Source organism: Brachyistius frenatus, unplaced genomic scaffold (genome assembly GCF_029030835.1).
Source record: "Brachyistius frenatus isolate BFR_SWC_R1_liver_20210118 unplaced genomic scaffold, ASM2903083v1 Contig_155, whole genome shotgun sequence".
NCBI lineage: Eukaryota > Metazoa > Chordata > Actinopteri > Embiotocidae > Brachyistius > Brachyistius frenatus.
In genome coordinates, this window is record NW_027210754.1 from 17,166 (window position 1) to 40,541 (window position 23,376).

Consider the following 23,376-nt stretch of genomic DNA (forward strand, 5'->3'; position numbering starts at 1 on the left):
ATGCGCTTCTACTGTCGATGATTGATTGAAATCATTCGTTTACTGCAAGATTGTGTCAATTAGAAACGCGATCTGGGATGGAAATGATGACTTGATAAATAGAAATAAAAAAATTAAAAAAAATTAAAAAAAATGGGATTGATTGGTTGACTGATTCTCCAAGTTAAAGGGGAGGCAGGGTGCATTTTAGGTCTGCAAAGCGAAATGTAATTTCCGAGCGCTGACATCACTATCATCTGAATATAATGAATCATTTGAAGGGTTGTGGAAACTATCCGACCCTCAGACAGCTCAGAAGTCCAGTAGTCCGGTATGACATATCAGCACAGTGACATACGGATGCCCGTGTGGCCACTCTAATTATTGTCAGCGGCTGGGAGTGATATGGACTCGCAGAGAAATGCAACGTCCTGCCTTTCTCCATCTCGAATAGTGGGAGTCATGAACCGCTGCAAGGTGACGCGTCCTCTGATTTCAGCCGAAACTTCAACCTAAGACAAGCCGTGTTATTATTATTTTTTTTAATTTATTTATTTTTTTCTCATCACCTGGACCTTCCGTCAAAGCTGCACCAGCTCTTTCCCCTCCTGCTTTATCAAACAACGGCATCGGGACCGTCTTGCGCAGTGCTACGAGGGACGGAGCAAGCGGTGGCGGCGGCGGCGGCGGCGGCGGCGGCCACTCCGGGGAATGTCGACCGGCCGTCAGCGCTGACATCGGCCCTCTTCTGGTTCTCAGACAGCCGAGCGGGGGTAGAGTATCTCCGCGCACCGTCCCCCCCCCACCCCCGAGCCAGCCGAAAGCCTGCTAGCTGTTCGCACGTTTCCGAGCTCGTCTTCTTTTACGCGCGGACCCCCTTCTCCTTCCTTCCTTCCTTCCTTCCTCCCCTCCCTCCCTTCCTTCCTTCTCTTCCTTCCCACCGCTTTAACTTTTCTTTTTTAATGGGGGGGAAGTCTTTTTCGGGGTCGTAACAAAAGTTCAAACCCCGGTGAATCCGGCGGCGTCGGGTTTTCGCCCGCAGATGTTCGCTGCGCTGCGGCGACGTCAGCTCGCCAGCGAGTAGCCTAGCGGAGACATGAATTAGCATGCTAAGTTAGCCCGTGGAGCTGGCTGGCGCAGCAAGTCTCTCCACTGGTGAAGCGCCGGGGTTCACGCCGAGGGGAGGGAGGGGGGCACGGCGTCCTCCAGCTCTCCTCACGGGGACGCGGCGCTCGCTCAAAACTTCAGGCTCAACCGCACCTCGGGCTGTCGATCAAACCTTTTTTTTTTATTTTTTTTTTTTAGTCCAGATGTGGAAATTACCAATATTAGCTCGTCGGCTAGCTCATCTGGAAAGCCCCAAAAGCAGCGTTGGGATGTTGTTGTTTTTTTTTGGGTGCTAAAACAGCTAAACGGTGTTCAGTGGGTGACACACACACACACACACACACACACACACACACACACTGCGTGGGCATGTGGAGACCTCCATCCCGTTAATAGTTAACTATCACCGTCTGCCACTTCCCCACATTGACGTGGAGAAAACCGGATCTGTGTTCTTTGAGAGGACTTTATTTTTGACAGCCTGCCCTGCTGCGACTCACTTCCACACGTGAAAGATGAATTGACATGTCGGCACCACTTTTACAGTCGTACTTATTGTAATTTTAGAGTTAATTGCTGCCACGCAGCTTGCAAAAAAAAAAAAAGTGGTGTATCGTAATTGTTAAGAGCACAAACACGCGTTTTCCTGCCTAGTGTGTGTGTGTGTGTGTGTGTGTGTGTGTGTGTGTGTGTGTGTTGTATGAGCCTAGTAAACTTAAGACATCCCATGACCGTGCCACTTCAGCCTGTTGAATATGGTTAAACAATGCTGCACTTTAACTGATTCACACAGAGAGAGAGAGAGAGAGAGAGCTACTACAGCTTTTGGTAAACTGTGTGTGTGTGTGTGTGTGTGCACACACACTCTCTCTCTCCTGTGTGTGTGTGTGTATCTACAATATCCTGGTGAGCTATATATAGCGCCTAACAGAGTTTGCAACTTGATCCGAATTGTCTTTCAGGGCTACAGTGCAGCCGTGTGTTTCTTTCCACTGGAAGTGAATTATCTCTCTTGGCTCGGATCGTCTTTTTCTGTTTTAAGAAGGACCCTCCTCTCCTACCTGTAGGCTTTCGTTCGAACCCGTTTTGTGCCGTGCCGTTTGTTTTTAAATGTGTTTTGTCCCGAGGGGGCCCTGTAAATAAGGCTGCGGTGCGTAGTGACGGAAAGTTGTGCAGGACAATTAATCCGGTAGGTCAGGGATTAACAGACCAAATGTTGTTATTATTATTGTTATTATTTTCCATTTAATGCTCAGTCCCCGACAAACTAAAGTAACTAAAACAAGTCGAGAAGGCCCATGTATCCACGATTGTATAGCACAGGAAATTGTAAGCATGCATGTTTGGTTGACATATTCTAGGCATAAATAAAGAAAGGAGGTTTTGTCCAGAGTTGATTTGCATGAGCCGCTGCATGTCCACACAAACTGCTTCTGTGCAAGCGGACAGATTTGGTGAGCTGCTGACAAAGTGTTTCTTATCTGGTTAGGTGATCTGAGAACTTTGGGGTGAGTTACAGGGTGCACCTTTAAGGTGAGCTATGAAAGAATAATGTGATATCGAGAACGTTTCCACACGACATAATCTACTCCTATGCCTTAGCGCTGGACTCTGTAGGCCTCGGTCTAATCCCTAAAGAGAGAGCATTTGGGTTAAGCTTCTTTTTTTTTTCTTTTTTTTTATGACACTTGGTGATGCCCCAGCACTGTTGTGTATCTCTGCCTATCTGCGTGCTAATCTTTTTGCATGTTTTGCATGGAGTCCTGACGGTGCAAAGTAGTCTTGTCTGCCGGCTCTCAAAACTCTCAAATGACCTCAATGCGTTCAGTCACAGCAGCTGTACTGAGAGCCGTGTATTCAGGCTCTTAAACTGTACTTAATGATGCCATTTGAACTCTGCACCACATAACCACAGGGAGCTCTGTGACACGGGGAGCGTGCAGGTCTATGTCCAAGCACTACAGGTAGTCACTATTATGAAACATCAGTTGACGATAAAGTGGCATACAACTGATTGCAATTCATGATTTAACTGTCTTTTTCTCTTCATTTTATGCGACCGTTAAAGCAAGCCTGATCATTTAATAATACATATACACGCAATGAAGAAGATGAACCATTTATGGTACTGAACATGGGAACATATAAACAGCACCTCTGACCGCCACCTTTTTCGTTCAATACTTAGATTCTGTACACAGTATCATAAGTGCACAAAAAAGGGGATGTAAACATCAAATGTTTGCATAGTTTTTTTTTGTTGTTGTTGTTGTTTCAGCTACAGTTTTAGATCATGTAACAAGCTCATTGGATGCTTGTATTAAGATATTTCACAATGTCTTACCAAATGATGTGAAACCAAGAACATGTGAAATCTAATGAGCACAATCAGGTGTCACAGGAAGATAATTTTGATATTTTTGTATGTAATTTTAGTACAATTCAATAAGTTATCGTCTGTTGGACTTTTGTTTGCAGGAAATTTGCCCGTGTTAAACCAGCTGACTCAAAGAGGAAAATAGATCAAAGTAAAGTTTCCAGACACAAAACCAACTGTTGGTGTGATCACAGGCTCAATGATTAGTGAGCACACGTTCCTCCTTTACCACCAGCTCTGAACTCCAGTCCCATCTAACAAATTATTATAAATTAGCCGGCAAAGGTCAAACATGTACAAACACTCGGCCGATCGACAGGTAATTTCACACCTTGATTCCAGTAATTCCAAGTATACTAGTTTAATCCAGGTGAATTCTCCTCCTGGCTTTCTTTCATCTCTCTTTCATCCTGGATTCCTGTCACCTTGCATCACTGCTTCAGCCCAGCTGTAAATCCCAAGTAATGTCATTCTGGACGTTTCTCTCATTGTAGTCCTGCTGTACCCCAGTTTGCTTGAGTTTAGCTCAGGGTGTGTTTACACTACAGTTGGGGATACTGTTTATAGTTGGTTTAATGTTGTTTTGGGAAGAAGAGGCTGTGTACATCCCTTAATATTCCCCAGAGGGACAACAGTTAGTTTTAGATCAAAAAGTCACGCAATCTGAAAAACAGTCACATGCAAAAAAACAAAAAACATTTGTGGAGTCTAATGCATTCTCCAACTCAGTTTTAATGGTGATGACCTTTGACCTGCAGGAAAACATTGTGCCTGGTTGCGCAGACTGGGAGATGGGTGTTCAGCGTGACACTGAATGGCTTCTGTCCATCAGTCTTCTGTTTTCCGGCTGCTTCTGTGCCCTAATGCTTTCCTTCTGTCAGTACTGACGCTGCAGTTCAGTCCTTTTTTTTTTTTTTTTGCTCCAGTTGGCTTCTTCTCAGAATGTGCTGGAAAGGATACAACCCTTGACCCTCTGTACAAAATGAGCCCAGTTACTTGACCGTTTCCCCAAGCTGAGGAAAACCTCAACCTGGGTGCCAGCAGGCTTCTTACCACTTCATTTCCAATCTAAGGGGTCTTTATCGCGGTTTGTTTGGAATAACCAACAGATCACTGCTCACATGTCCATGCTCAGATAGAAATCCGCCTGTCCAGCCAGTTCAGGCCATCAATTTAACGACTCAAGCAGGTGCAACATCCACCCCGACTATGGCACGTACAAACCAGAGGTGGTCGTAGCTTCACTCAATCAGTTAAACGGTTAGAAAAAAAACACATAATGGTCACATGATATTTGTATTTACTCTGAAAGTACTCCCCAAAAAAAACCTCGTGTGTAAAGACCTTTATTATGAAAGCATTCCTTTATCTCTGCAGTCAAATCTGAGGGAGAATAAATATTGAATTCTCCTTGAGAAATTAACTAATAACAAATGGGCAGGACTGATGTGAATTATTGGTACGTATTTCTTTTTATACATTTTTGTTTGTATGTATATGAAAAAAAGCAGGGGGGAAGATGATTATTATTATTTTTTTTTTTTAAAGGTCTTCAAAAAGGTATTTTTCTCTCTGTGGCCTCTCCTCGGTTGCAGACACTTTTCTCCTACTGATTAGCCTGTATTTACTCATACCTGTGACATGGGGTGTTGCCATAGCAACGTGGCTGTCACCTGTATGTCCCACAGTGCACTGCAGTTTACCTCCAACTTGTACTATGAACAGACTAAGGATTGTCGGGCAGCTATGCAGATCACAGACCACGGAGTCAGTGGATTCCATTTTCCCAAATGTAAATGTACTATATCTTTTTTTTAATTTTTTTTTTTATCTAAGTTTAAACATGATACTGTAGTGCTCTGGATTAATTTAATACTTTCTCATTTGGTTTGTTACCTGCTAGAAAGCCTTGCTGTGCCTATAGACCAATGGCCATACGTTATGTATGGAACTGTATTACTGTACAGTTGAATGTGGTCAATAATCCATGAACAGGGTTTTCCCGCCCGTTACAAATATAGTCTTCTCTCCACTTCAAAGATGAGGTTTGAATCTACTGCCCGTGTGCAAAGAGCATTCACATTGGCTGCATCCAAACTAAATAATTTCTCCAACATCAGTTGCTTTATTATCAGATGTGGGTGGTTAGTACTTTCCAATTAGATGACCTTAGTTGTCTATGGGGGAATTATATATGCATATATTTTAGTTTGTTTTGCAGGATTGCAACAGAAGCACTCAAATGTTGAAACTCCTCTGGAGCAAGTCTAAAGACTAATTTAGTGGATGCTGACACCAATAATCACTGAATATGTCCTGATGGCTGTCACTTGGAAGCAGTTTCACATTACTGGTCTCGCTTTGTTTTTCCTGAGTGAAAGTTGGCAGCGACTTGATGGCTGATTCAACAGCTTTAACCCTAGCAGAGCTCGCTTGTCATCATCCTTGTAGATTTTTCCAAAGTTGCATCGCTCGCAAATCAATTCCACTCCTACAATCGAATGGTCGCTGACGGGGCCATTTTGTGTTCGCCTTAAACTTTTAACTTTGCATTTTGTCTCTATAAAAACGCAGTGCAGGGATTTTTAACCAGTGAAGAACGGCTCTCTGGAGATTTCAAATCTGGAGGATCAGTCAGGTTGTATTAGTATATTTGTTCAGGCTATTCTCACTGTGTTGTTGTTTTTTTTTCAAGTAGTGGAGTTTTTGTGTCAGAAGTAGTGGGATTTGAACCACAGGAGAGAGCGTGGCAGGACTCTCCTGTATTCTCTGCCCACAGGCCCTAAACTCAACTTCTCACACCACCAACTGGCCAGTTTTAGCCTTGTTATCTGTGTTGCTGCAGAAAAACCGAGAGTCCTCTCCTAAATTTAAGTTGTGTTCTTGAGCTGGCAATTGTCTGAGGGGGTTGTTAGCTGTATATGATCCGTGACTGTGGGTTCAGATGTTGTTATGTGTTCAGATGCACTAAAATTGCAGTTCTAGTAGTTTCGAAAGTAAGACACCGCCAGCCAAAACCAATGACTTAGAACTTTCTTCTATGTTGAACAGTTTGGAGAGATTGCACCATACATTGCTTTTTTTTTCTCTCCTCTGATCATTTCCTCTATATTTTACATAAACCCAGTGCATCTCAATCAAACGATCAAATTTGTCCGAACCCCACAGATGGACTCGCCAGCAGAAACTCAAGTAAATATGCTGCATCTCTAACAAGTGGAAAGCAGCCAGTGGTGATAAGGGTGACAATGTTGGTCTTGTCTGAAACCTTTCTTGTGTGTGCATGAAAGGAGTCGTTACACCAGCCACATAACCCATATCTGTAACACGGGTTTAACATAGAAGCAGGCCAGCAAGACCCCATCAAGAGGTGTGCGAGAGGTTTTTGTTTTTCTTTTTTTTTATATATATATATATATTCCTCATTTGAACTGGTTATGAGCTGTATGTTTGTGTTTTACATGTTCAGGAGCAAAGGTGTAGCGTGGTAACAGTTAGGAGTAGATGTCATTGGACTCATTTAGAAATCATTTAGGTCAGGTTACTGGAAAGGAGCTAGAAGATAAAGAAAGACAAGTGTGTGTATATGCTAATTGTCTCTCGTTTGTCATTACCTCGCCTGCCCTACACAGAAATCCCTGTGATATTCCTCTAGTAGTTCCCACAGTGTCATTAACATCATCCAATATCCACAGTCTGCAGCCTTCCAGCTGACAACCTCCACTGACATCGACGTTCGACATCCTGTTTTTCAGAATCAAAGTTAAACATCAAGCAGCCTGAAACACCCGCTGAGACCTAATAAATGAGCCCGACATGGATGTTTGATGTGGCTGAGCCAATCGATCTACATTATTGGGGGGGGACATTATTTTTTTTAAGAATAACCAGGTATACCATGCAAGGAAAGGTTTTGACTGGGTCCTTTAGAGGATTTGTTTTGTTAATGGTCATACATGTTGTATTAGCCATATTGGCCAAGTCCATTTTACAAATTTTCCTTCCCTCAGGCTAGATTTCGACTGGCGCCAAGTGCAAATCAAGTTTGTGAACCAGCTGATGTCAAAAACATCTTGACTTTGTATCAGTGTGGAACTATATGTGCTCCTGCGGCACTTGAATTCTTCATTCGTTAGTACAGTTAAAGACTTTGGCCTCTGTTTACTCGTGTTCATCCACAGCGCAGCACTGTGGCAGCTGGGTCTCTGACTTGGCTTCATATTTTGTTCTCTCCGTTGGCCCTGACTTCCCAGGGCCCTCTGCATCTATTAATACCAGCTCTGTGTGACCCACTGGGACTAAATAGGAGCTCAACCTCTCCTCTCGCACACACGCACAGAGCAGTTATAAAATACCGACCTGTAGTTGCCGTATTGTTGCCAGTAGGGGTTTCACACTAAAACCCTTGACAATCCAATCACTCAAACGTTTTTCGCAAAATATACCAAACGACAACCCTGTAATACCAGCTGAAAAAAAAAACCAAATATAACATCAGTATTTTCTGCGCTCAAAAGCAAATTAATTTAAATCTTCTATTAGACCACGTCTTTACAGTACTGTTTGTTTCCGTTGATGCTGAAGGAATGTGGGGGCACATGCTTGTGTGTGTTGGCCTCCGTCATGTGTACTCATCATCATGGCCATAAATGAACAGGCTTTATACGTCAAGATCGTGTTGTGGACTCATTGAATTATTACCATAATTTGTTTGGAACAGTGACTGGATCCAAATGTTAAATTGAATTTGTTTCGCAGAGAACTGCAAATGTCAAAGCAGGAATGGGAAATGAAAAACATTTTCTTCCATCCTACATCTGTTGACGAGGATAAGACCTATATAAATGTGTGACGCGCTGACATCTGCTTCGAGAGCAGCAGCAACCTCTTTCATCAAACTTGTGTCAATAAGACAGTGAAGCAATGAATATGCAGACATGACCACAGCAATGTCAGCCCTCTTTTTCTTTTCTTATTTTTGGCTTTCCTGAATTTACTTTACTGATTTGTTTGTGAGTGCATGAAAATAAATGGTAGCGAAACAAACAATTAGAACTATTTACAAAAGCTTTTGTAACTCAGACTCTGCAGAGAGCAATGCCAGTCATGGACAACATGTTGATTTGTCCACAAGACAGACAAACCTTTATGAGCAGCAACATTCTGTCGAGCAGATTTCACAAATTGGGCATGACTGAGCATCTGCTGGGTCAATGGAGAGCTTAGAGAGCCAACAGTGTGTTGTTGGATGTGCCCATACTCCAAAAGCATTCAAACACATGTAGAGTGACTGGAGACCTGAAGATTTTGGATTATTGTGTTACTCACTATCAAAGTGTTAACGCCCATAATCAATATCTGGATTATCTTAAAGAGATCATTTATGTATATTTTAATGATTTCAGTGGGTACCATGAATCATTGAAAGTTATACATTTTCATAGGTTTTGGCTGGCATGCATGACTGTTAACTGTACACGCCTTCATTTACATTGTGTAACACAATAACTTTTTTTGTTGCAGCCAAAGGCACCACCCTATAAGATATGTCTTGGTCCAGTCAAGCAGTGATGATCTCTTCTGTCTCAGTTGGAGACATCTTAGTTCAGAATTGGCTCCACTTTGATGCCCCCCCCCCCCCACACACACACACACACACAGACACACCTATAGAGTTAGTTACAACGAAGTCAGCAGGCTTCAATGGAGTGTTGGGGTCTGGTAATACCTGGGTACTCAAACATGGGAGCTGTTTAGAATATTTTATCCACCCTATTTACTTCGGTGAAAATATTAGAAACACCCCATTATGCCGTATAATTCAACAGCAATATAAATCACAGCCTACAAAATGACCTTCAACTTGAATCAACTTGCTCCTTAAAACAGTTTTAACAAAACTGGACATATTAACCTTCATGAAGGATTCATTCATTCAAAGCAGGAGATCTAAATCACCTGGATAATTTGGCATTACGTATTAAACCTAACATTTTTGATTGTATGTACAAAATAGCACCTCGCCCTTGAGTTACTGTAATAATTTGTGCCATCGTTAAATGTGTTTTCATTATCTGAGATGAATACAATTACGTTTGCCAGCATGGACTCCTGGGTAAACGTGTCCCTATGTATATTGCAGCTCAAAAACCATAAACACGGTTGATCGTGGGCCGTCTGAACAGGTTTTACAGTTTTATGTGAATTTGGACAGAGATACAAAGACATTCATTGATTGCAAGCCGTACAATCAACTTACGCCATCTTTAACATCTTTTTATCGTGCATTATACATGACAGCAGATTGTTTCTGGTAATTAATGCACACAAGTTATTGATATGACTGCAGATTACGAAGACTTTCTTACAAATTTTACCCCCATGGGCTCCATGTTGCTCCAATAAAAACCAAGAGCAGCTCTATTTTCTGTAGTTTATGTGCCAAATTTGATGGGATCTGGGTTTTACTAGGTCCTCCAGACAGCTCTGTGTAATGTATCTCTGTGCTGTATTGTTTTTTTTCTTGGCATCTGCACGTGCAGACCATCACTACAATGGACTGATAATAGGCTCTGGAGTCCTCTGTGACATTAAGCAGGCTTTCACCACACGTTTCTTCTGTTCTGATTTTATTTCGTCCCTGGAGGACTGTGGAGTTGGTTCAGCATCATTTAGCATCTCATCCACAAATTTGTCTGAGATCAAATACAGATTTTTACATCTTGTATCCACCAGTGTTATTAGCTATAAGTTGCAGGACTCTTTAAGAGGCTGAACGTTTATAACCTTCATAGAGAAGTGTTGATAAATGCAGTTTTAATTTGGGTATTTATTAGCGCAGCAAACCTTCCAAAAATAACTTTCAATGGTATATTTATCAATTGTGATCGCTTAATCTGACGATAAAAAAAAAAAAAAAATCGAATTATTTTCTCACTTATTGCAATGAGCCACTGATGTATTCTAGTCCTGCACTGATGTGGCCACACCTTATCATAAATTATGTTCATTTTCTTTATCACCTGTGCACCTGCAGTTTAGAATCTCATCATTTAGAAAGCAGTGCATGTTTGAATAAATGGAAAAGTCAAAACACCACAGTAATTTAGCTGCAATTATTTTCCAGGCGTTTCAGAAATTATTCATACTCGTTCTTGATTATGTGTTTTCTGAGTAATTGGTCGGCTGCTCCTCAGTATGGGGGGGCCTTAATAAGTTAATGTCTGTATAAAGCAGAAATGTGTTACTAGTAGTTGCGAGTTAGGAGAATAACCAGCTAAACCAGCAAGCTGAAAAGTGCTTTTGTCCTGTAATGCCTTCAAAGACAGTGATATTAATATTTAATTTACTCCATTTGTCTCCATCCCCTTGACACCCCTGTTGTTCTGTTCAGCTCTAAATGTTCAGTCATGATTTGGCAGCGTAGACTTCTGGGTGAGTGCATCCATTTGTGTATTGCAGCTCAGAAACAGTAAGTATTGTCAAGTCATGGACAGTCTCAACAACTCCCGGTCTCCGCATCCTTTTTTGCGCAGTTAAGCTCGGATCTTACGTTTCATTGTACTTTCCATTATCTGTTCTCACTTGCGGGAGGTTGAAGTTTATCCCAGTTTCTTTGAAAACGTTCACCTCTCGTGTCAGATGTCATTTTACTTCTATTCCTATCTATGTTATTGGTGAAAGAGCTTAAATGTAATTAGCATTTTCAACTTGCAGACACAAAAATGCGAGAGCAACATCTTTTCTTGCCACTGAGAAAGTAGTTTAATCTGCCAGAAGAGAACTGCAGGAGACCCTGTTTGATAAGGAAAGCTGCAGTCTATGAGGCCAGATGGAGATTGCCAACCATAGCAACATGGACAGAAAAGCTAGACTGAAAATGAGTGTACAAACCTGCTTTGGCAGCAACTGGATAAGACATGAAGGAAAGGGAGATCGCCACCCTTAAGGGATATTAACTTTGATTTTACAGCCGTGATTTTATTAATTGGATAGCGGCCAGGTTGATTTGATTTAATGCATCATTCAAATGTCACCATAATTAGGTACTAATAATTTTTCAAGCATAGCTGCTAAATGTCTTGTTATGCTCGTGCGTTGGGGTCAGGATGTAATGAATGCAGATGACACCAATTAAGTTTCTGCTGGTACTCCAGGTGTGTCTAATTAGATGATGCCATGAACAAAAATCAGAGGTAATACAGATTCAGAATTGTCTTTCTCTTTTCTGTCTTACTGTGGAATATGCACCAATAAAAATGCTTTGCAGCATTGAATCATAGTGGGTGTATTTTAGCTTTTCTCCTTAGTGCTGATCAAGAGAGGACATTTTATTGTAAAAGTGAGCAAATAATTACAAATTGATCTACATTTAGTACAAATATAGAGTCTACAGTAAAATACATGTGCTGACTGACCAAAGTCATCGGTGCATAATAAGTTAGAAACCAAAAATCTGTGTAATCAAGCTCTGACAGGTGAATTTAGGATTATTATTGGCAACCCTTTACCTTTTTAAATTACTTTGTTTGTACACTACATATTTTGTACTCTTAAATGATAATTGATAACCAGGTTTTCTAAGTCACAGCACACATTATTGTTTATAGTTTTTAGTTGGGTTCTCTTGTCTGTAACGCAGTGAAGCACTTTGCAGTTGAGACTCTTTCAAAATCAAAAAAGCCAAATTGAGACTTGCTTTTTTTTGGACTTGTGGCCGTAGAACAGTTCAGTTAAACATTAATGTGCCATCTAAAAATTGTTTAGTCATACCAGCGTTTTGTCTAAGTGTTATTCCAGAAGGTTAAGGACTAACATTTTGACGTACTTCAATTATTATATGAAGGGCAAACAGTTGTAAATTTCATCTACTGATATTTTGCTATTTAACAGAACCTAAAATCCACACAAATAAAAGCTCATCCACTCTAAGAAAGCTTAACTCGCTGTAAAGCTCCTTGTGACTTGATTGTTTAAATATAGACTCCATGCATTTGGCAAGGAGTGGAGATAATGGTTGCTGAGGCCAAACTCCATGTTTACAAAATGTTCAAGTGAGACACAAGATTCGCTTCAATGGCCGTAGACCTTTTTTTGGTGCCTGCTGCAACAAACCCCTTTTTCCATCTAAACTGGACCTGCTTATGACTTGTTATCTTGATTCCCTTGTCATCATGTCAGCTGTAGTAGAAATGGCTGTGTCTCCTTGACGTGCACTGGACTGGTATTCATTTCAGATAGGCCTATTTTTTTCATGAGAGAGAACTCAAAGGTCAGCGGTTCTCCATATGATTAGTTTCTCTCCCCTTTGTGTGGCACGAAGTAAGTGAGTCACACTTTGTCAACAGGAGCGACGTCTGACTGTCCCTGTTTGAGTTAATGAGTGATAAAGTCCTCAGCCGGTGAACAAAGCGGCTCTCTGTGCAGACTTTAGCTGGTGTTAGTTAATGACTAATTACAGCGTTGTGTTTACCAATACCTGTTAAGGTGAGCGAGTTGTACAGATGGTTCTTTTAGAGTGCAACAGCTGACCTCACTACGCCGTGTGCAGCAGTGGGATTGTGTCATCGTCCAAAAATGGAAAGTCAGGGAAATGTCTCCACAAGATCTGCTCTGTGTCAGCCAAATATCTGGGCTGGATGCTTATTTTAAACAGGCTCTGATGACTGTTTTGACCAACTATTGTGCACCAGCAACAGATGTGGAAGGGTCTTGTTGAGACTTGCAAACAGAAGAACTGTTTAATGCTTTGTGCAGCAGCAGTTTTTATGGATCGATTCCAAGAAAACTTGTGTACAGCTGGTTTGTGGACTCCTTGTAGACTTGTAGAAACACCACAGTGGACATAGGCAGTTGGTGGTGTCAAAAGGACCTCAGTGTGCAACTATAGATTTTAACTCAGAATAAAGCTCCCTATATTGGAAAGTGTCACCCATTCATAATGCTGAGGGAGGTGGGGGGGGGGGCTCATCATCTGAGCTTTGATGTCCCTCTAAAATACATTAAAAGCAAATGAGGATAATTCTTACAAGTCTTTTAGGTTTGGTTGTGTGTCTAAAGAGTCCCAAACTAAAATCTGCCACAAGCAGGTGATATAGGTGATGAGTTTTGGCCTGTTTTGTGCATCGAAACAGAGAATAAGTCTCTCTGAGTGAGGGAGAGGGAGACAGGCTTCGCTACAGACAAGTGTTGTAGAGTTTTTGCGGTTTGCAAAGTGTTTGGTAGGGGAGGGACCTTCGACACTGCTGATCTACTTCTGAGTTTCAGCTCCCTCCCCCAGCTCAAACTCAGTTTTGCTGGCGTTCCCTTAAAGGGACAGTTACCTCACAGTGTGTCTTCGGCCTTTCTCACTTATCAATCTTTTGGCTGCTTCTCTGTTTTTTCCATCTTTGCTCGTGAAGTCATGTTGACCCACATACACTGAGATGGCACTGACTGTATAGAGTTGCTATCTGCCTCTGCTGATGATATTACTTTCATATTGTCCACCAGGTCATGTGTGGTCAGTGAAGCATCCTGGAAAGCAGCATGGCAGTGTTTCAACTGAGCATCTAGGTGAGATGAGGTGAGTGAACAGACAAAAAGATTGTTTTTAAAGAACTATTGCTGAAGCAGAGTGTGTTGCCGCTGCATGTGCATTGGTAAGATCTGTGTTGCTCACAGATCTTCTCTCGTTGGGAAATTGAATAAGCTTTTTTCAACATTAGGGCCCAAAGTAGAATTTTCCCCTGATAATCATTATTTTACTTTTCTCCATCAGTGTCGCCTGTAAGCAATGTGAGCCAACCTGACTTACAGGCACAGCAATCCTCCATATCAGACCTTCACCTCAATCACCAGCCATTCAAATGCACACTGACAATAAACTGGCCAATCATGGCAAGCAGATCACCAGTGACAGCCGATCCCAAATACCCAGTGTGAACCAGCAGGCTCAGCAGCAGCAGCAGGGAGCTGCTGCCCACCTGGGTTCAAAGGGCATTGGTGCTAGCAGCTATGGAGTCAAAACCAACCAGATTTCCCTCAGCAACCCTGGACTGAAGGCTGTCAGCCAATCGATGAGCAGCGTCGGAGGGATGCTGAAAACCAAATCCAAGCGGGAGCGGAGCGTCTCCATCGACTCTGGTGAATCAAGAAATGCCATTCCTCCAGTCCTGGAGACAGATGCCAAAGGAGGTAAGGCATTAATGTACAAATCAGTTCCCTCGGCATCTGGGACATATAAACAGTGTGAGTCTGTTCTAATTATGCAGAAGTTCACTTCCTTTATCTTTCTATCAGTCAAATCTTCACCCGAAATACCAGATTACGCGCATTCACCTCCTCCACAGCAGGAAGTGACTGTAAGGACTGAGAGGACAGAAGAACTTGTTTTCTCGCTTGCTGAAATGCCCTGACCTTTCACTGACATATGCTGTTGGATAGTTTGACGTGTTTTAGATTCAAAAAACATGTTGGTTTTCTGTAATGTTCAGAGGGAAAGACAGGTCACGAGGTTGTGAAAATTTAGTAACCTGAGCGAGGTTGTTATTAAAGCAGGATGTAATGAGCTTTTGTCAGCATCTCTGTAAATATTTGTGGTTCAGTATAGAGGGCTTGATTTCCATTCGTTGCTTATTTAAGTGCTCAGCTGCAGATGACAATATGTTTTGTGAAACTCATCTGGGCTTCCTGTACATGCCTTGAACCTCGTCTTTAAGCACCCATACACGCACTTGTGTTTCTGTCACTTCTGGGGACATTACATTGACTTTTATGCATTACCTGGACGCTTACCCAAACCATCATTATTACTTGCCAAGCCCTAACCTTAGTCTATAACCTCATAACAAAGGTTCACCTTAACAGTTAATGATTAACATTGTGGGGACTTGCTTTTAGTTCCCAAATGGGAGGCACGTCCCCACAATGTGATTGTGTTAACATTTATGTCCTCACAACATGTTTGAAACACAAACACACAGAGTAAAACACTTACATGGAGAGGTGTGGTTTCAACACAAAGAGCAACCCGCTGGAAGAGGTAGAGAACGAAAGATAGGCTGGATCATTTGAAAGGAAAGCTCTTCTTGCTCCATTTAACCTCCCCCGTACACACACACACACACACACACACACACACACACACACACACACACACACACACACACACACACACACACACACACACACACACACAACATGCTCCCTCCTGTCTGTCTCTTTTTCTCTGTAATTCCCCGTGATTATTTCTGTGCTGAAAAACAAAATTCCTCCTCTTTATTGGAAATCATTCCACCACCAAACCTTTACACCCCTGAAGAGAGTTGGTGAAAACTGGTCGTTGACATGGCTCAATTGCTGGCTTTCTTTCATAAACCTGTAACTACTGCTCACAAAAACAAGAGGTCAGCTCTTTCACACTGCCTCTCTGTGACAAGGCTGCTGTCCTCTCTCTGTGTTTTCATAGCAACTTTCTTCCTTACTGTACATTCACACACAGGCTTTGAGGTCTGTGGTTACTCAAGCTCATCTGATGTGTTAACTCACAAAGTCAGTTGATTAATAAACTTGAGAAAGCATTACTGATTTGTGATGTTGTCAGTGTACTCTTCTTTGCGGTCACCATTTACACTTTAAATCCATTAAGAAGTTAGAAGTCTGCTGTCATCATCTAGTTACCTTGTGGAAATGTGAAGGCCACCACATATTTCTTGCAGCTGTTTAAACCCACTGAAACACAGCAGCAGTGGGCACACGCAAAATCATAATTGTGCCTTATGAGATAACAAAACATTTATTATGCAATGGGATTCCTATGCATGGCTATTTGTTACATACAGTACACTATAGCAGTACCTAGATGAGCAGAACAGCAAGTGATTTTTTTTATATGAAGCCATTGTATCATTTTCCACCACCACTCATCCAGAACTGGCTCGTGCAGGCCCAGGTGCCCCAATCCCTTGCCACTTCCTCCCACTCTTCCAGGGGGATCTCGAGGCGTCCGTAGGCCAGAAGGGATACCTAATCCCTCTAGTATAGTGTTGGGTCTGCCCTGTGGTCTCCTCTGAGTTGGACCTGCCTGGTATACCTCCCTTGGGAGGTGTCCAGGTGGCATTCTGGTCAGACCCCCCAACTGCCTCAGCGGGCTCCATTATTAAAGTCCATTCATGGTGTTTATTTGAGTATTTACTCATGTTTTGTTTTCTGCCCAGACAAAGAGATACCCTCACTCCTCATTTAGAGGCTGATATGACCATTTTTCCATATCGGTATAAGAATGAGTGCACAAACTACATGTGTACTTTCTGATCACAACAGCAAGAGCATTTCTGCGGAGATGATTCAAGCATGTGTGCGTGAACCCGTGTTTCACCTTTAAAGGCTTGCAGTGTTTAATAAAAAAAAAAATGGTGTGTGGAAGTTGTTATCCAAACGTTTATATGTGTGTGTGTGTGTGTGTGTGTGTGTGTGTGTGTGTGTGTGTGTGTGTGTGTGTGTATTTTTCTCTAGAGGGTGCTATGCGCAGTAAGCGGCGCTGTGTTCTGGAGAAGAAACAGCCATATAGTGGAGATGAATGGTGCTCTGGACCTGACACGGAGGAAGATGAAGACAAGCCGCACACTGCAGCCCACAGTGAGTCGTTCCTCCTGGACTCTCGAAGTAGGCCGATCCTCACTCACAATAGTGTTATTGTGACCACAACAGTGAAGGCAACATGAATTCTACATAAAGATCCCCAGCAGTGTCTCAGTCTTTCTCTGAATGCGACAGGTTAAAGCAGTAAATTATCAATTGCTGTGTCTGATCCTTCTCGCACACACTGAAAGGTAGATGTCATCCTGGAATGCCATCCCTTCTCACTGATATGACTTTACATGTGTTTTAGCTCCATCTAGTGTTTAGATGTCGGAGCCAAATGGATGCATTGCTATAACAAATTAATCAACGCTTCTACTTTGGAGAAATAAACCACCGTGCTGCTGATTGTTCTCAGGAGAGCGAGGGCTGGCAGGTCCTATCCAGGGACTGTCTGAACGCCTGTCTGCAGGACCCATGTCTGAACCTGGGGGTCCAGTAATGGGATGTGGAGTGGGACCAGGGCTGAAAACAGAACCACCTCCGCCTTCACAGCAAGTGGTATATGTTTTCACAACCAGCCTAGCCAACAGGTGAGAAATAATTACCAGCTCGACACGCAGGTGACAACTCACATCAGAAGTAGAGATGATATACATTATGAACAAGTTGATTTCTTTTTAGATTAGCTTCTTGGCTTGTCACCCATGAATCTGTATCTGTGCTCTATTTTTTTTTGACAGTGCTGCAGAGGCAGTCATGAAAGGGCAGACCGATTCCATCCTTCTCTTTCACCAGCAAAATGTTCCACACTCCAAGTTGGACCAGGTCAGACATTAAAATGTCCGATTTTTGTTAAACCTGTGAAAACCACAGGGGAGTGAAAGTGTTTTTCCACAGTAAAGACCACAGGTGCAAACTACGTGGAAGGGATGATTTGTTTCGCTATTTTTGATCTCGCATACCTCTTTGTTCCTGTTTCTATTTGTCACATGTTAAGACCTCTATATATAGTATTGAAAAAGTGAAGTTCAGTATATGTTGTTTGGCAATTAGACATACTATATAATATGAGAACAAATACAAACAACTTATCCTACTAAAAATAATGATGAAGTGAATGACCCGTTGTCTAATTGTGGTAGTAATAGCATTTTTAATAGCTTTTTCTCCTTTTGTCTGCCACAGGCCCACCCATCAGGAAAGCTTCCTAACCTGTCCGACAAGGTGAACTCCAGCAGCTCTCCACCCAGAGGCACCCCTAAATCCCAAAGTGGAACTCCACGGCCAGCTTCTGCAGGAGTTGGAGGTCCATTGCATTCTGCAGGGACGCCGTCATCAGCAGGACACTCTGACAATGAATCCTCTCAGACCAGACCTGTCAGATCTTCCAGCAGTAACTGCATTGTCACCCATCGGTCAGAGGGAGGCGGCACAGCCACACCTGCAGGCCCAGACAAAGGAACTGGAGATGGGGATGTCGCAGGGGGTATGGCTCTTCCTGTTGCTACTGTCTCTCCATCAGGAAGTCCCTCCATTTTATCTGCCCACCTACAGGGTGACACAGTCCAGAGGAGTGGCCCAGGGAAAACAGATGGTCTTTCCAAAGAGCAGCTGGAACACAGGGAGCGCTCTCTGCAGACGCTGAGAGACATAGAGAGGCTGCTTCTACGCAGTGCAGCAGGGGGAGGCTCTGGAGACCCGGGAGGTTCCAACAACAATGCTCCTAATAACTCATCCAACCTGAACAATAACAACAATACTGACAGGAGTGGTATTCTCGAGGACAGTGACAATAGTACTAACAACTCTGGAAACTGCAGTACTGGTAATATGTTGTCGTCAGCCTTGGCTCCAATGGGAGGGATGAAGAAATATGAAGAACCCCTCCAGTCCATAATTTCTCAAACACAGTCTCTCGGTGGACCTGCTCTTGACAGTCCTCAAATGGACTCGCACCATAACCTACCACAACATCACCATCACCAGCTGTCTTCACCTGGGGATGACATGGGTCCATTACTTGGACCAGATGGGCTGACCCCAGAGCAAATGGCCTGGAGAAAACTTCAAGAAGAATACTACCAAGAGAAGAGACGACAACAGGACATACAACCTCCTACACATCCCCAGCACTTTAGAATGATGACTGAGATGGGCATGCAAGGTGGTCCTATGATGATGAGAGGACCCCCTCCTCCCTACCACAGCAAGCCTGGAGACCAGCAGTGGGGTCCTGCCAATATGATGGGAGGAGGAATGGGTGGAAATGAACGAATTATAGACATGCACCAAGAGGGGCCCCGTGGCCCACGGTTTCTCGGACAGATGCAGAGAAGGCCGCCGGGAGGAGGGGGTTTCCCTGGAAGTCCAGGGGGGGTTTTATCAATGGAGGGTCAAGGACCCCAAAGGCCCACCCGCCCGGGGATGATTTGGCTAGAAGATATGCCCAACAACATCAGTGGTGGAGGTCCCTTTCATGGCTGCTACCCTGGTGGGCCTCCTCAACACTTTCAAGGTGACCCAGAGCATCTGTTAACACGTGAGGAAATGTTTCGCATCATGGAGAAGCGGCATATGCAGGGTATTTCCAGGTTTGAACTTGAAAGATTAGCTAAACAACAGCAACAGGGCAACCTGGGCTCAAGAATTATGGATAATCTTGGGGGCCCAGACTTTCCCAATTTGGGAATGGGCCGGGGTCCACCCTCCGGTCGAGGTGATCCTATGGACTTTCCTGGTTCTCGGGAGATTATGGGTTCACCTGGAGGGGGTCCTCAGATGAGAGACTTGGTGGATTCTCCTATGGGGAGCAACCTCGCAATGAACATGAACCCACAAATGAATATTCAGCCACAACAGCAGATGATGCTATCTCAGAAGCTCAGAGGAGGTAATGTAGGAGGGGGGCCTTTAGGGGAGATGTTTTGCACTGGAGAGATTTCACGAATCAGGCCTTCACAGAATGGAAGAGGAGGAAATAAGGTAATGATCCCTGGACCTGATGGCCCCTTCCAGTTTCCCAATCAAGGTCCCTTCTCTGGAGGACAGGTGGAAGGACCCTATCATCAACAACTTGGCCCGGAGATGTTTGGGCCTGACCACCAAGGTCCTAATCAAATGGGAGGTACATCGCGGCTTAGTCATATGCCAATGACTGCAGGCCTCAGGGGGGCAGACCTTGGTCCTAGGCACGCTTCTGACCTGTCAATCAATGTTCACCCCCTGAGCTCTCCTTCAGTGCCTCCTCCTCATCAGCTCAAATCTCCATCCTTGAACCAGGCGACATCTCCTCTTCTCCCCTCCCCTTCTGCTCCAGGACTGAAGTCACCATCACAGATATCCTCTGCTGGGCATCACCCCACTCTTCCCCCTGCATCTGGTGCTGGGACTCCTTCCTCTTCTTCTATGAAGTCACCCCAAATAATGGGGTCTTCCAACCTTGGGTTACACTCTCCATCTGCCTCTCCTGGAAGACTCAAGTCCCCAGCCATGGCTGTGGGCTCGCCAGGGTGGACGTCTCCTAAAACTGCAAATCCAAGTCCAGGTGGTCCAAACGGTGGGAAAGTAGTGGGCAATGGAGGAAGTAGTTCAACTGACACAGGTACACTCCAATCCAATATCAAAACAGACATCAGAGACCCCAGAATTGACACTTGATGATCAATAATTCTGTTTTCTGTATTGCTGTGACATTAATGATGTTTTATTGTTCTTTGCAGGCCAATCTCTTCCTCCTCGGAGTTCCAACTCTACCCCCCTTAGCCAGCCAGGATCCATGAATCCTAGTATGCCATTTACTTCCTCTCCTGATGCCCAACAATCTCAGAATCCCATATCTCTTATCATGTCTCAGATGTCCAAGTATGCCATGCCCAGTTCTACTCCCCTCTACCATGACGCAATCAAAACAATCGCCACCTCTGACGATGAGATGCTACCAGATCGACCTCTTCTATCTGGTGTCAGCATGGGAGGTATGAAAACAAGCACATATTGTGACACAGACAGAAAACACTGACACTACAGCTGTTCAGTATATAAAGAGAAAGCAGTTGAATGACATTGGTTCAGCGTGTCTTTTACAGATATTGCCATGTCTTCAGAGAAAGAATAATAGATGAAGTGTATTTCAACCCTGTCTATAAAAACTCTGCGTCAGCCTAAACCTTTTTATTGCAATAGTGTTTTTGAAAATATGATTAGAACCCCAATTAATATTTCCTGAATTGAGAAAAAAGTCATTTTATTTTTTCCAAATGTTCATAGTATGATTTTTCACTTGTCCTTGTTTTATCACCAGGAAACATGGGGAATCCCCAGGCATCACAGATACTGGTCTCCCAGGGCTCCATTGGTCCCCACAGTGATCCACAAAGCCCAATGGGTATTGTAAGCCAAGGTCAGCACCTGTCTCACGACGCCTCAGGACCTGTGCTTTCTTCCACAAACCAAATGGGCATGCCTGCCATGAATTCTGCCATGATGGGAGGGGCACCTGATGGAATGGGGCCCTGCAATGTTTCACCTATGTCTCAGAACCAGATGGCAGGTTTTCCTCGGATGCAGCCACCATCACATGGGCCCATGCACTCACCAATTGAAGGAATGTCACAGAATTTCTCTCAGTCTAATGAGGATATTCTGCCACATCAGCAATTACACTTGCTTAGCAAAGGTCTTCCTCACCAACGCCCCTCTCACCCATCGAACTCATTTCCCTCTCATCCCATGGTGGATGGGCCGGATCTAAGTGAAGTCATAAGACCCAGTCACACGGGGATCCCGGAGTTTGATCTCTCCCGCATCATTCCTTCTGATAAACCCAGTAGCACTCTGCAGTATTTCCCCAAGAGTGAGCTACATCAGAATCCACATCAGGGGCCACCACCTCAGCAACATACTCCACAGCAGCTTATTAAGCAGCTGTCTTCTTCTGGCCCTCCACATGGCAGTGGCCCTTCATCTAATCCCCATTTAGCAAGCCTACAGAATATGATGGCTGAACAGCAGCTGCCACTTCACCCCTCCCATGTGGGAATACGCCAAAGCATGGGCATTCCTCATGGGGGCTCTAGGGGTATGGTTTCTGGTGGGGGCATGGGCCCCATGATTCCCCCTGGACATATGATGGGAAGGACAGGCCTGGTGCCTCAGCAGCAACTCCAGCAACAGCAAGCCATGATGGCCAACAGCCTTCTCCACCATCCTTCTAATCCATACTCTGGCATAATGCCCTCTCAGCAGCACCCACATAATCTGATGGCACAGCAAAATATTATGATGATGCAGGCTAAACAGCGAAGCATGTCAATTCCAGGGGAACCCTTTGGACCCCAGGGCCCTCTAATGTCCCCTCAGGGTCCTATGATGGCCCCTCCCCACCCGCAGTCTGGTATGATGGGCCCACAGTCTCTCAGACAGCGGGGAATACCTCTGGACAGTCCTATTGGCTATGGCCCTGGAGGTATGGCTAATATGCCATTCTGATCCAGCTCAATGAACTGTAAAAAGAAAGAAAAAAAAAAAAGTGTGTTCACTAGGTTACCTTCCCATTGTGTCCAATTTTTTTCATTAATGTTATTCTTGTAGTTGTTTGAAAAAACGAGTTGTAAAAAAACAACAACCAATAAATCAGTGATAATCCTCAAATTTTGGATTAGTACTGATTTAAAAAATGGAATATTTACAAGCACTGTAACACTGTTCAATAACAAATTTGAAGCCATTTTCTAAAATACTGTAAAATGTGTATATTTCAAAGATGTGTGTATTTGTTGTGGGAACAGAGTGGCGGTCAGGAGAGGAGTGCCTCAAATTTCTATTTGTTTTAATATCTGATTTATTTTCTCCAACTACCAAACTGTTGTGCAAATGAATTATATATATATATATATATATATATATATATATATATATATATATATATATGTATATGTATATATATGTGTGTATATATATATATATGTAGATATATATACTTATATATATCTACTTATATATATATAGATCTATATATAGATCTATATATATAGATAGATATATGCATATAGATACTTGCTGTATATAAGATGCAATTTGTGATTGTTTGCAGTTGTTCTGTATAACTGTGTTTTAATAGGGGTCTAAAAATAGAATAACAATCTAACATGGTTTTAGTTTTGGTTATTGTGTTGTCAATTATTGTGATTGATAACACTGACAAGCAGATGCTGTATAATATATGACATTTTTATTGAATTCAATAAGCAGTAGCTATAATAGAAGCAAAACAGATTTTGGCCAACAGTTACATTTTCTTCTTGACTGGGTAAATAAAACATTTTAAATGCAGTCAAAGTAGCAATGGGTAC

The 23,376-nt window shown here is 43.1% G+C and overlaps 1 protein-coding gene across 4 annotated transcripts; it reads left to right on the forward strand.

Moving 5' to 3' along the window:
* The first annotated feature begins 257 nt into the window (after positions 1-257).
* bcl9l (bcl9 like) lies at positions 258-23,356 on the forward strand. Of its 4 annotated transcripts, XM_069716298.1 has the most exons (10): positions 258-456; positions 567-752; positions 13,955-14,027; positions 14,223-14,638; positions 16,958-17,080; positions 17,442-17,616; positions 17,767-17,851; positions 18,212-20,627; positions 20,746-21,000; positions 21,327-23,356. In XM_069716298.1, exons 4-10 carry the CDS (start codon positions 14,311-14,313, stop codon positions 22,511-22,513), a joined length of 4,569 nt encoding a protein of 1,522 aa, XP_069572399.1. In that variant the 5' UTR covers positions 258-456; positions 567-752; positions 13,955-14,027; positions 14,223-14,310; the 3' UTR covers positions 22,514-23,356. The 4 variants fall into 4 exon arrangements, with proteins under 4 accessions (XP_069572399.1, XP_069572398.1, XP_069572400.1 ...); XM_069716297.1 differs by having other exon boundaries at positions 258-752; XM_069716299.1 differs by lacking the exon at positions 567-752.
* Positions 23,357-23,376: the final 20 nt, after the last annotated feature.